Genomic DNA, 12,749 nt, shown 5'->3' with positions numbered 1-12,749 from the left:
ATGACTGCTCTATCATGTGACGTCACATCACGCGGCGTCAATCATTGGTTTAATGGCGCGTGCATTGTTTGCATAAGACGCTACTCGTCCGGGCAGAATGGCACCTTTTACTCATTTACATCAAATAGGAAACTTTTTTTTACCTACATATACTTCAAACACCTTTATTTATTTTTCTAATGCGTAAAAAATTTTTTCTAGAATTTAATTTGCAGAAGGAAAAAACGTTAAAATTTGGGGCTCATTCAATCTGATTAAAATACTGATCTATATTTCGTTTCGTTTTTTTACACTTTCGATGGCCTACACTACATGAAGATCTGACAAGTTGTACTCGAAGGTCTTGTCAGAGGTCGCACGAGCGGCTTTTGACCCTGTGTCGTCAGACATTGATTAATCAATCAGCGTTGACGTTTCTAGTGGTTCAACACCCACAGTTCGGTGCATGGTACGCCAAGAAGTCGCCATAACAGACCGTTTCATTGGCTTATCCCTCACTTCAACCAAAACGCCGGTTATATAACAACTCTTCCGGATTTTAGTGTAGTAATGACAAGTAAAACGAAATTCTGAACTATAAAAAACGAAACGAAATAGGATCTGTGTTTTATCAGATTGGGGTTCATTAACAGGACCGATGTCATCCCTATCAGTGACTGTAGAGGACTAGCGAATATTCACTGCAGATCAGTGTGAATTCTCTCGTGTGCATTTAATATGGAACTGAACGCATGAAATGAAATGAAATGAAATGGAGTTTAACGTCCTACTGCTCTGCTCCTATACTGGGCTAATGAAGACGGGCATATGCCATACAGTGTGCTATGAGGGAAATTTTGCCCGGACAGCGGCTCTACGGCCTACTCTTATATCGAATTCCAACTGCCAAGGGATCTTTTACGTGCACGCCAATGTGTACACGGGCCCTCGGTTTTTGGTCCCACCCGAACGACTAGACAGCTTTCCTTGTCAGCCCCTCCGTCCTGCGGAACTGAACGCATAAACTACAAAAAAAAGCAAACATTTATTAAAAGGCCATTGACGTTTACGAATAAAATAACAAATGTATAATCAAAATAACAAAATATAAAGAATGATACAACAAGCAAGAAGAATTAGATAGAATTTGTTGAAATGGTGGCGGCACCTTCCAGTCTTGAGCTAAATACGCCCGTGTCCTAACGTCTGAAATACAGCCAGACGTTGCGTTATGTAAGAAAAATTTCTTCATTAAGAGTTCTGAATATTCCCGGTCTCCCTGGACAATTAAATTAGCAGTTAATGTATTACATGAGGCGGCGGGCACCTGTATAATTTCATTCTTACTGACAACAATCCAACAGAGATAGTCCTGTTTTGTGGTATTCTCTGCTGATATGATAATAGACTTATGACTTGATATGTAAGTCAGTGATCCTACACAGTTGTAAGTGACGGTATCCACCACGTCTCCGCCATTCAAATAAGAAAGAAAAATTCGCCGCGGAGCTGAATCCGTCCCGTGCACGATACAGCCACTTCCGCCTAGATCGTCTGTGAATGAACTCACTTTTTGCATAGACAGTGGTAAGTTGCACAGCACGCGATTAACTCTTTCCGACTCCCGCACAACACTTTCAAGCGGAAACGGGTGCACCACCTTCATCGGTAATCTCGGGTCAGCAAGATGCTTAAAATTTTCATTGTCACAGATTCTAGCATCGGATAAATAAACGGGCCATTGTAATATTGAGCTGGTTCTAAATCTCATCACGGCCGGCGATGGCGTGTCATAATGGAAGCACGTGAAGCGAGGATAGCACCCGTTAGTAAATTCTTGTAATAAAACTCTCCGTAGAGGCAGCGCGGTAGAATTGAACGTAACACAACGAAACTCTCCTAAGTGTGGAAGCACCATATTGGATTTACTAATTTCAATGTTCAGGTTTCCGCTCAGTGTGCTTTTAACCCATTTACCACGTATGGAGGGTGGGAAGGAACAATACCTCATGGTGTCATTTGAATTACATTGGCCACACGTTCGCGGACACACGTCTTTCACCTCAGTCTCGCAGAATTCACCCATAATCTCGCACCCGTGGAACTCGTCCGCACACACGTTTGTTACGTTGCGTTTTTCTAGACTGTCTAACTGTAGATATTTATCGTTAATACCGTTTATGCGACCGTGTTTACAAACCATATCTAAAAAAACATATATCCGCGAAACATCGCCACTTTCTGACGTCACAACACGTATACACCAATAATACCTGTCGTTGTTTTTGCGCAAGATGGCGTACATGTCGCCATCTTGCTCCCACGTAGCAATACACTTTGTTTCCTGCAGAAGGTCCAGATTTCCCTCACTATGCAAACAATTTTTGTTGCGAAATCGAAACGTCACTCCTTCCCCTGCAGTACAGTCACTTTCAATCCGAACCGGCGGGATGGCGTCCATGCATTTCTGATTGCGTCTCATTAATCCGCCATTGAAAAACAACTTGAAGTTGTAACCTCCCGCAAATGGACACGTGACACTTTCGTAAATAGAATTTTCGTATGAAATCCAGGGCCATGGATCCAGTGAGAGCCATTGGTCGCGACACAGATAACGTTTCGTGATTCCCGTTTTGATGTGTGACGTACTGATTTGGATGACACTCTTGCTCCTGCGCATGAACCTCAGGCACAAAAATTTGTCGGTGAAATCTGATTCAATGTGCTGCACTAAGAACCTATCATCTTCAAACTTCGTTCTACACTGTCGTCTATATGTGGAACATTTCTTCGTACCTTTGCGACAGTCGTAAGCGGTGATTTCATCCCCAACTACATAATATGTGACAATTGTCATGGTATGGTTGAGAACCCAGGGTTTCGATTCCGTTGTTTGGAGATAATCCGGGAAGAGACAGTGCGGTTTATCTTCGGATATCTCCAGATGGACCAGGCGGAGCAATGCGAACAGTGTCCACAGAATTATGACACTCGACCGGGAGTCCATTATCAGTCTGTAAAATAGAATAAAGATATAAAATACATTAAGCCATCCTTTGTCAGATATTGGTATTGTGTACGGGACAGGGTATACTTACCTTTAACATACCTAATAACTCTTTTTAAAACGAGGGGGGGGACCGAATGGTTAGCACGTGCGCGTTTTATCATAAGGTCTGTCATTGAGTCAATTGGTGTGGTTTCGATTCCCCAGTCGTACGTGACAAGGAGTAGGTTCGCCTGTCCAACCTTCGTGGGTTATCTCCAAGTCCTCGCCCCCCCCCCGCTAAAGACCCCTACGCGCAAGCGAATTATTGAAATAAAATTGATCCATATGTTAGTCCCGAAATGACCTAATTTATGTCGAGTTGACGAGAAAACCCACGAGGTTGGACAGGCTATCCTACTGCTTGTCATGTACAACCGGGGAATCGAAAAAGAAGATCAAGAAGAAAACATCCTAATAGGTTAAGTTAACATTTCATGAGTATTATTTAATAAATTGTGTACCATAAGTGATACATATATACTATATTATGTAAAATAATGTGACATATAAGGCTTGCTTTATATACGACATGAGACATGTGGTCAATATTCTTACTGTGTCTGTCTTTAATAATTTATTTGTAACTATATTATTTTAGATCTCGCAGAAAATACTGTGAGAACGTCAAAGATCCCCGAACTACACTGAGCTACAAAACAGATACACGTTCTCAATACCCATCTTGAACGGGTATCATCCCGTTGCCATCTTCGACAAATTTACACAACGATTAGTCCAATCCACCTTACCATGAATAGCTGCAAAAAGACATAAATGCAGCATTATTCAAGTTCTAAAAAGAACCGATATTTCCATTTACTGCCAGCTAGCTTACAATCAATGCTTGTTTTTCTCTTGCACATCGAATAAACAATTTTATTTCACCTTATCCATAAATCTATTTAATCGTCCAAATATCTCGGATGTCAAAGTTTGAAAAGCTCCGCTATCGTAAATTAACTTTTCTCAAATCTTAAGCTATACGTATGGATTGAAATTAATTGATTCCTGCGATAAAACTAGACTTCACTTAACTCGGAACTCTGCGAACGTAAATTGGGTTATTTTGCTGTACGTGTAGGGATTAAAATTCACACTTATTTGATTCCTGTGTCAAAGGCTGTAAACTCAGCGATCGTAAATTAAGTTTTCGTATATGCGTATGTATTAAAAATTCCCGAGTATTTGAATGTAATAAAATAAGAGAAATTAGAGATGCCAATACTGGATTCCTATAATTAAATAAGACTTGAATAATAAACTCCCCCTGAAGCTTGAATAATAGACTCCCCCTAAGCTTGCGATCATTAATAAAGATAATTTAGTTTCTCTATATGTATATTATTGTAATAAATATTGGGTTTGATACCAGAGCGTTTTAAAAGCACCGACAGGCATTGGGTCGTTAGTCTGTAATTGATGGTAAACGTCTCAAGGGGCCCAGCAACTAGAAACACGCACATTTATAATTGTGCCTATCGATTATATCTAACACAATTAGTGTTTTTACACTTGACCCCGCCTCTTTATGTCAATGTTATTTTATCAGTGGGGCATTGGTATGTTTTAAAGGGAGACATCCAACGGTATTAATGCGCGAATACGGCACAGAGAGAGAGAGAGAGAGAGAGAGAGAGTTTAACGACCACTCCACACAAACATTTTCAGACTTCAGTTAAGGATTTACTCAACTTTCAATCATTGTTTATGAGAAATATCTTTGATCCAGAAACACAAAACTTTGCACATAGTTTCTTATTTATGTATTAGATACATTAAAAAAACAAAAGTTTTATTAAGGGCTATGTTTTAGTTAAAATAAGGCGAACAATTTTGAGAGTAAATTCTTAACTTAAGTCTTAGAATGTTTTGTGAAACCTGGGGCCTGTTTCACCAAATTTTAACTAAGATAAAATCCAAATTTTAGTAATTTGATTGGATATACACATAGTTAAAAAGGCAAGCATATATTCATATCTTATATAAATATAATAAAATGGATAAAAATGTACAGTATATATTATAGGCTATAGTTATACTAACATGTATTATATTATGCTACTAAACAATAATGTAACATGGACGGGAAATCTTCCTTTGTTCTTTTCGTTGAATAAGCAGATTGTTTTCCCTCTAGTAGATTGGGTGGAGCTTAACCGTGCAATAATTAGACATGGTCAATGTTATTGCACTCTTTTGCTGGTTTACACTAGTTTTAGTAGAAATCATATAGAGAAGTGGGGTGGGTTTTATGTGCAATAACACTAAGCATGTTGAGCAGTTGTCAATGTTACAAGTCATTTATAGCACGCTTCATTCGTTAACAGGTTTAACCCCTCGGCCTTCGGCCTCTGGTTAAACCTGTTAACTCATGAAAGCCGTGCTATAAATATAACTTAGAGAAACAAGCCAAAGATATGCATACAAATTGATAATAAAATACTGATTGATAGAGATCAAAATCTGTTTGACATATCAATAAACTTATGAACTTGATTAAAGATGCGATTGTTAACATCTAGACTGATTAAAATACATATTTCGTTTCGTTTTTTTTTATACTTTCGATGGCCTCCATTACATTAAGTTCTGATCGTTTGCAGTGGAAGGTCACGACAGGGGTCATATATGCGGCTTTTAACCTATGACGTCAGTTATTTGATTAACCAATCAGCGTTGATGTTTCTAGTGGGATACCGCACGCCAAGAACTCACCGTAACAGACCGTTTCATTGGCTAATCCCTCACATCAGCCAGAACGCGGGTTATGTAACCACTCTTCCAGATCCTAGTGTAGTAAAGGCAAGCAAAACGAAATTTTGAACAATAAAAAAACGAAACGAAATAGGATCCGTGTTTTAATTAGATTTCTAGACTGGCATTCCTTTTCGAGATTCAACTTGACAATATTGAAAGTGACGTCCAGAGACTTCTTCTATATCGAAACTAAATCCCAAGATGATATTTAGTCGATATTCTGGCCAGTAATAACACACCTGACTACAACTGGATTTTTAGCTCCAATTATTTCTCATAATCGCCATACCGTCTTTAATAGTTCGTTTTTGTGCGGAAAAATAAGTCGTAACACCCCATTTCATTTCCACTTTTAGATAAAGCAATAATACTTCAATCGAAAAGAAACATTGATAGTGTAAGTTGGTGTAAGCTAAAATATGTATAAATAGACTGACTGGATGGATATTTATCATTAACTTGAAAACATGACCTGTATGTGTTACGAAACGTGGTTATTAAATAATAGAGAAGTAGTTATATCCATATATACCTTGTGTTGGGTTTTGTTATGAACATTGATAATTTCTGAATCGATAACTTCGAATTTTGAATGTTTCCAGATTAAACTAAGCCTTGCACCCCTCGAGCCACACTTTAACGACTTCCGTCTTCATTAGCCCAGTTGGTGCGGATAAGTATATAACGTCTTTGAAATCATTCCCCCATTGACGATTCCGATCCAAACAGAAACGAATCTATTGATTCAGAGGTCTGTCCCCGAGTGTTACATCAGCGAAACACGTCTTTTTCTAGCTTAGATGCTGTATTTCGGAAGCCGCATTGGCCCGCTAACCTAAAAGTCCCGTGTTCGATCCCTGTGTTGACCAAGAAAGTCCACCGGAATTTTCAGGGCGAAAAACCGAGTTCCCGTGTACACATTGACGAGCACGTAAAAGAACCCTTCGCAGTTGGAATTCAATATAAAAAAATAGGCTGTAATGCCGCTGCCCGGACAAAATTTCCCTCATAGCACACTGTATGGCGTATATAGTCTTCATTAGTCCAGTCCGTACAGAACAGTAAGACGTTAAACCCTATTTCATTCTATGACGTATTGGTTATAGTTAACGTAATATTTAATATTACGTGCCTGTTCTACTCAAGAGAATAAATGCAGGGTAATTTGTCTTACTGGCGGACGAAGACCAGCTAGAATTGTTACGCTATCTGGTACGATAACTCTAAGTTACGCCACGTTGGTTTCCCTAATGCTTAATGAAATTAACCAGCTCATATTTCGAGACGTATATATCATATCTGTTTCTCTGTTTCGTAAAAAATCAACTTAGTTTATAAGTTATTTATGATCCAGACTGGCATTATTGTTATTAATTTATATAGAAACCAACCAAGTCCAGTCAGCAATATTCTTATTAATATTTTAAATAAAAACCAAGCACGTCCAGTCAGCAATATTCTTATTAATATTTTAAATAAAAACCAAGCACGTCCTGTCAGCAATATTCTTATTAAATTTTTAAATAAAAACCAAGCACGTTCAGCCGTGACGCGGAATTATAATATACTAAAGAGTTATTGAATCTAACAAATCTCCATATTTCTCAAATACAACGTTAGAAAACTTTAATTCTTCAATTGGTTGGCTATCAAAATACATCAAATACCGTGGGTTGTACTGCTATCAGCTTAACTATCCAAAATTAAAAACAAATTTATGAACACATTTTCCCAGTATTCAGCAATTAATATCATTAATTACAACAAATGATGTAGTGGGGTTAGGTGAGCGAATCACCTAACGGCTCTGTCAACTATGGGAGTCGTGAATACGATTCTACGCTTGCCTAGCCATTCGGTTGGGATGAAAATCCGCGGTTGATCCATACACCTAAAATATCTTTTTGTAGTGGGATTTCGAAGAACAGGCGGAAACGCCGCTGTCCGAACAAAATTCCCCTCTCGTGTTACGCACATAGCCATCGAAATGAGAATTTCATTGTGTTGATCTCACAAAGGTATTGTTTTAAAATTTATCATTTTCCTAACTTTCAGAGATGTCTAGGTATTAAACATACATTATGACGTCATATTAATAATGACGTCATTGTATTAATCATATTAAACATACATTATGCAAGAGCTAAATCTGCCTGTTGCACGTCTCTCTTTAGGCCTGAAATGTTACATAAATCAATTAGACATTAATTAACTTATCCAGAACATAATCAACTCTCGATGTCATCAGAAGGCTGCGATATAGGTTCATTTAAATACGTTTTGTGGTCGATGCGGTTGCCGTAAAATGGATAATCGAGACTTTGTCTATTATCGTAACAACGGTTGTTATGACAATCGAGGCTGTGCTATACGTGTTTCGCCGATATCAAGACTCGGAGTGAAGTAATTTGATTGAAATTTTCAGCATATTCTCTTTTCATTATCTAGATTTGAACTATTTGAACTATGTAAATCTTACATAATGTCCTTTAATAAACTTGATGACGTAACCCTCATCCTACTAAAACAAGGTGGCTCGGTGAGTAAGACGTTGGCTCGCCAACCAGGAGATTTTTCGTCGTGATTTACTCGTGCCAGTGGCGTAGAACGGAGGGCATGGCAAGAAACATCGTCTAGTCCGTGCCAGTGGCGTAGAAACGCAGGACATGTAATGGAACATCGTCTATTCCGTGCCAGTGGCGCAGAACGGAGGGCATGGCAAGAAACATCGTCTAGTCCGTGCCAGTGGCATAGGAAGCAGGGCATGGAACGGAACATCTCTAGTCCGTGCCAGTGGCGTAGAAAGCAGGGCTTGGCAAGGAACATCGTCTAGTCCGTGTCAGTGGCACAGAAAGGAGGGCATGGCAAGGAACATCGTCTAGTCCATGCCAGTGGCGTAGAAAGCAGGGCTTGGCAAGGAACATCGTCTAGTCCGTGTCAGTGGCGTAGAAAGCAGGGCTTGGCAAGGAACATCGTCTAGTCCGTGTCAGTGGCATAGGACGCAGGGCATGGAACGGAACATCTCTAGTCCGTGCCAGTGGCGTAGAAAGCAGGGCTTGGCAAGGAACATCGTCTAGTCCGTGTCAGTGGCATAGAAAGGAGGGCATGGCAAGGAACATCGTCTATTCCATGCCAGTGGCGTAGAAAGCAGGGCATGGCAAGGAACATCGTCTAGTCCGTGCCAGTGGCATAGAAAGGAGGGCATGGCAAGGAACATTGTCTGGTCGTGCGGATGGGACGAAACATCACGATACACTTTTCTATGACAGTTGGAACTTGACGAAGAGTAGGGGTAAACGCCGCTATATGGACAAAATTTCCCAACATTTTCCTCATACTACACTGCATGACGTATACCCGTCTCCATTAGGTCAGCCGGTACAGACGAGTAACACCCCCATGTCATTTCCAGTAATTTCCAAAGCTTGAATTATTTACAAAATGTCATTTATATTTTGGCAAATGTGAATACAATAGATGAGATTGAACGGCGCTATTTGTGTTATACAGAACACCAGAATGACAACTGGCTTTTAACGGAATGAACTAGAATTCTGATTACCATATCTTATACATTCGACCTTCATCATTTGAAGATAAAACATTTATCTAGAGGTAGGCTCAAAGATATTTGCGTTTTCGATATAAATGAGGCATGGTCACGCGTTTTTCAGAAAGGTTACAAGCATTGGCGTGAGAACTAGGGGTGGGCAACCATTTTGATTATTGTGCCAAATTGACCAAATCTTTAATACAAAATTTTCTCGCGTGCCAACCCACTCTGATTAAAACACGGATCCTATTTCGTTTCGTTTTTTATAGTTCAAAATTTTGTTTTACTGTCTTTACTACACTAGGATCTTGAAGAGTTGTTATATTACCAGCGTTCTGGTTGTAATGAAGGATTAGCCAATGAAACGCTCTGTTACAGCGAATCCTTGGCGTGCGATTCACGGAACTGTGGGTAAATCACTATAAACGTCAACGCTGATTGATTAATCAATATATGACATCATAGGGTCAAAAGACGCTCGTACGACCCCTGGCGCGACCTTCCAGTACAACTGGTCAGATCTTCATGTAGTGTATCTATAGGTCATCGAAAGTATAAAAAAACGAAACGAAAAATAGATCTGTATTTAAATCAGATTGGTGCCAAACCGGATTGTTTTTGTGTACAATAATCAAAAATCACTCTATGCTACTTGATACCCCCTCCTATGGACTTGTCACCCCTCCTCCTCCCACGCCCTTGTTACCCCCCCCCCCCCACACACACACACACCCTTGTCACCCCCTCCCACGCCCCTTCCCACGCCCTTGTCACCCACTCCCACGCAATTGTCACCGCCCTCCCACGCTCCCCTCCCCCCTCCCACGCACTTGTCACCACCCTCCAACGCCCCCAACCCAGACAACATGGTACTGCTATATACAATGGAAACTTTCTAGACCAACCCCAGGACCCGAGCTCCCAGGGAAACGCCCAGGTTAGTGCATGGGCTAGCGGCTTGCTCACTGTGTGAACGTAGACATGTTTTGGAAAGATACGTCGACCGAAAAACATCAGTCTGTAGGTGTAAATCCCTAGCGAACATTCGTATTTAAATAAGTTAACGATCACACCATACTGTAAACATCAATCAACTCCACCTTCTGTTTTAACTTGTTTTTATTATGACAAAGATAGAAGATGATCCGCCACCCTCGATCCGCGAATTGTAACACCGTGTTTTAAAGCGACACTTTGATATACAAGGGCGTGGGAGGGGCGTGACAAGGGTGGGGGAGGCGGAGGGGTGACAAGGGCGGGGGAGGGCGGTGACAAGGGTGGGGGAGAGGGCGACGATCAGGGCGTAGGGGGAAGGCTACCAGGGCGTGGGAGGGGTGACAATGGCGTGGGAGGGGGAGGGGTGACACACCATACACTAAACACAGTTTTTTAAAGCGACACTTTGATATACAAAACTTTTTTTTATGGTTTTACCCATTTTTTTTAAAAATTACTTCTTCATATGTAAATAAAGGACTAATTAAACATACATTATGCAAGAGCTAAATCTGTATATTGCAAGTCTTTCTTCAGGCCTCAAATGTTATATAAACTATTAATTAAACATTTATTAAACTATATAAACTATTAATTAGACATTAATTAACTTATCCAAACCAAATCAGCTCTTGATGTCATGTGTCGGATTTTCGCTGGATTTGAATCCGATCTGCTGCTCAACGCTCACTGATTAAATCCAAAATTGGATAATCGAGACTGTTTTTTTTTTTATCGTACCAACTTAAAAATTCAAAAGCTAATATATCGTTTCAGAGTAGAGCAATTTGATAGAACTTTTCAACATATTATTTTTTTTAACTATTATAGCGAGAACAGTCAACTATGTTTATCTAATGCCTCATATTGCCTCTTTAAATCAACCTGTCCATATTATCATGTATTATGTATTGAACGTTAAAAAATTCAATCCTACATTTGACGATATTGGACATATGCTATAAAACATTTATAAGGGAGATGTTGGCCGTCGAAAAACCAGTGTTAAAAGCAAAATTAGAAGCTACCGTGGAATAAAATTACTCATCAAAAAAACGTTACAAAAAAATAAAACCGCCCTCGACATACCGTTATTATACACATTTAAGAAGAGGAGAATGGGTGGGGTGGCCGAATGGTTAGCACGTGCGTGCTGTATCATAAGTCCTATCATTGGGTCAACTGGCGTGGTTTCGAACCCCCGGTTGTACGTGACAAGGAGTAGGGTCGCCTGTCCAACCTCGTGGGTTTTCTCCGGGTTCTCTGGTTTCCTCCCACTGCTAAAGACCCCTACGCGCAAGCGAACTATTGAAATAAAATTAAACCATATGTTAGTCCCGAAAGGACCTAGTTTGTATCGAGTGGGCGTTAAACCCCATCTCTCTCTCTCTCTCTCTCTCTCTCTCTCTCTCAAATTTAAAAATAGAACAAGCCCTCTATAAAATAGGCCTTACACCACATTACCTTGGAAAAGAATAAGTGCTCTAAAAGATTAAAAATTTGGGGTGTCCTACCCTCGACAAAAAGGCGTCGCACTATTGTTACAGCTGCTTGAAAACAGTCGAACAATTAATGATGAGATTTTCACTTTAAACAAATCGAAAGTAGAAACCCAGTAGAAGATGTTAATAATCAAGACTTATCTGGGAATGTATTGAACCGACAATCTGATTAAAACACAGATCTATATTTCGTTTCGTTTTTTATGCTTTCGATGGCGTGTACTACACGAAGATCTGACTGGCTGTAGTGGCAGGTCGCGTCAGTGGTCATTCCAGCGGCTTTTGACCCTATGACGTCAGACTTTTAATTAACTAGTTCCGTTTCATTGGATAATCCACCACATCATCCAGAACGCAGGTTATATAACAACTCTTCCAGACCCTAATGTAGTCATGACAAGCAAAACGAAATTTTAAACTATAAAAAAAAAAACGAAACGAAATATGATTACTGGGAATGTATTCAACCGACGTATAGTGAAGAACTGTCAAAAATTGTTGTTCAAAATATATGACTATATAACTACTAACTAGTAGAAATCGTCGGTAAGGGGTAATTATTAACTGGATAGAAATGAAATGAAATGAAATGGGGTTTAACGTCCTACTGTTCTGCTCCGAACTGGGCTAATGAAGACGGGCATGTGTTATACAGTGTGCTATGAGGTAAATTTTGCTCGGACAGCGGCACTACGGCCTACTCTTATATCGAATTCCAACTGTCAAGGGATTTTTTACGTGCACGCCAATGTGTACATGGATAGAGCGATAAACTATAACATATATACTTACAGAAAACCGCTACTACTAATATATTTGAACAATGTTTCGTTGGATGTTCTCTCACCGTTATCTAGCTAATATTACGTCGGTCAAATAAATAAGTAACTGTTTTCTATAAGTATATCCCCCG

At 39.8% G+C, this 12,749-nt stretch overlaps 1 protein-coding gene across 2 annotated transcripts in view; it reads right to left on the bottom strand.

Annotated features, from left to right (window-relative positions):
- Positions 1-1,005: 1,005 nt before the first annotated feature.
- Positions 1,006-12,749, bottom strand: part of LOC126824020 (uncharacterized) — a 34,631-nt gene continuing 22,887 nt past the window's right edge. For both annotated transcript variants that reach the window (XM_050553121.2, XM_050553120.1), the window contains exon 2: positions 1,006-2,993. In XM_050553121.2, the coding sequence (XP_050409078.1) occupies positions 1,046-2,986 (1,941 nt within the window). In that variant the 5' untranslated portion in view covers positions 2,987-2,993 and the 3' untranslated portion in view covers positions 1,006-1,045. The remainder of the gene's footprint in view (positions 2,994-12,749) is intronic.

Source organism: Patella vulgata, chromosome 6 (genome assembly GCF_932274485.2).
Source record: "Patella vulgata chromosome 6, xgPatVulg1.2, whole genome shotgun sequence".
Lineage (NCBI taxonomy): Eukaryota > Metazoa > Mollusca > Gastropoda > Patellidae > Patella > Patella vulgata.
The sequence above is the reverse complement of the archived record's forward strand: the minus strand, read 5'-3'. Positions and strand labels throughout refer to the sequence as shown.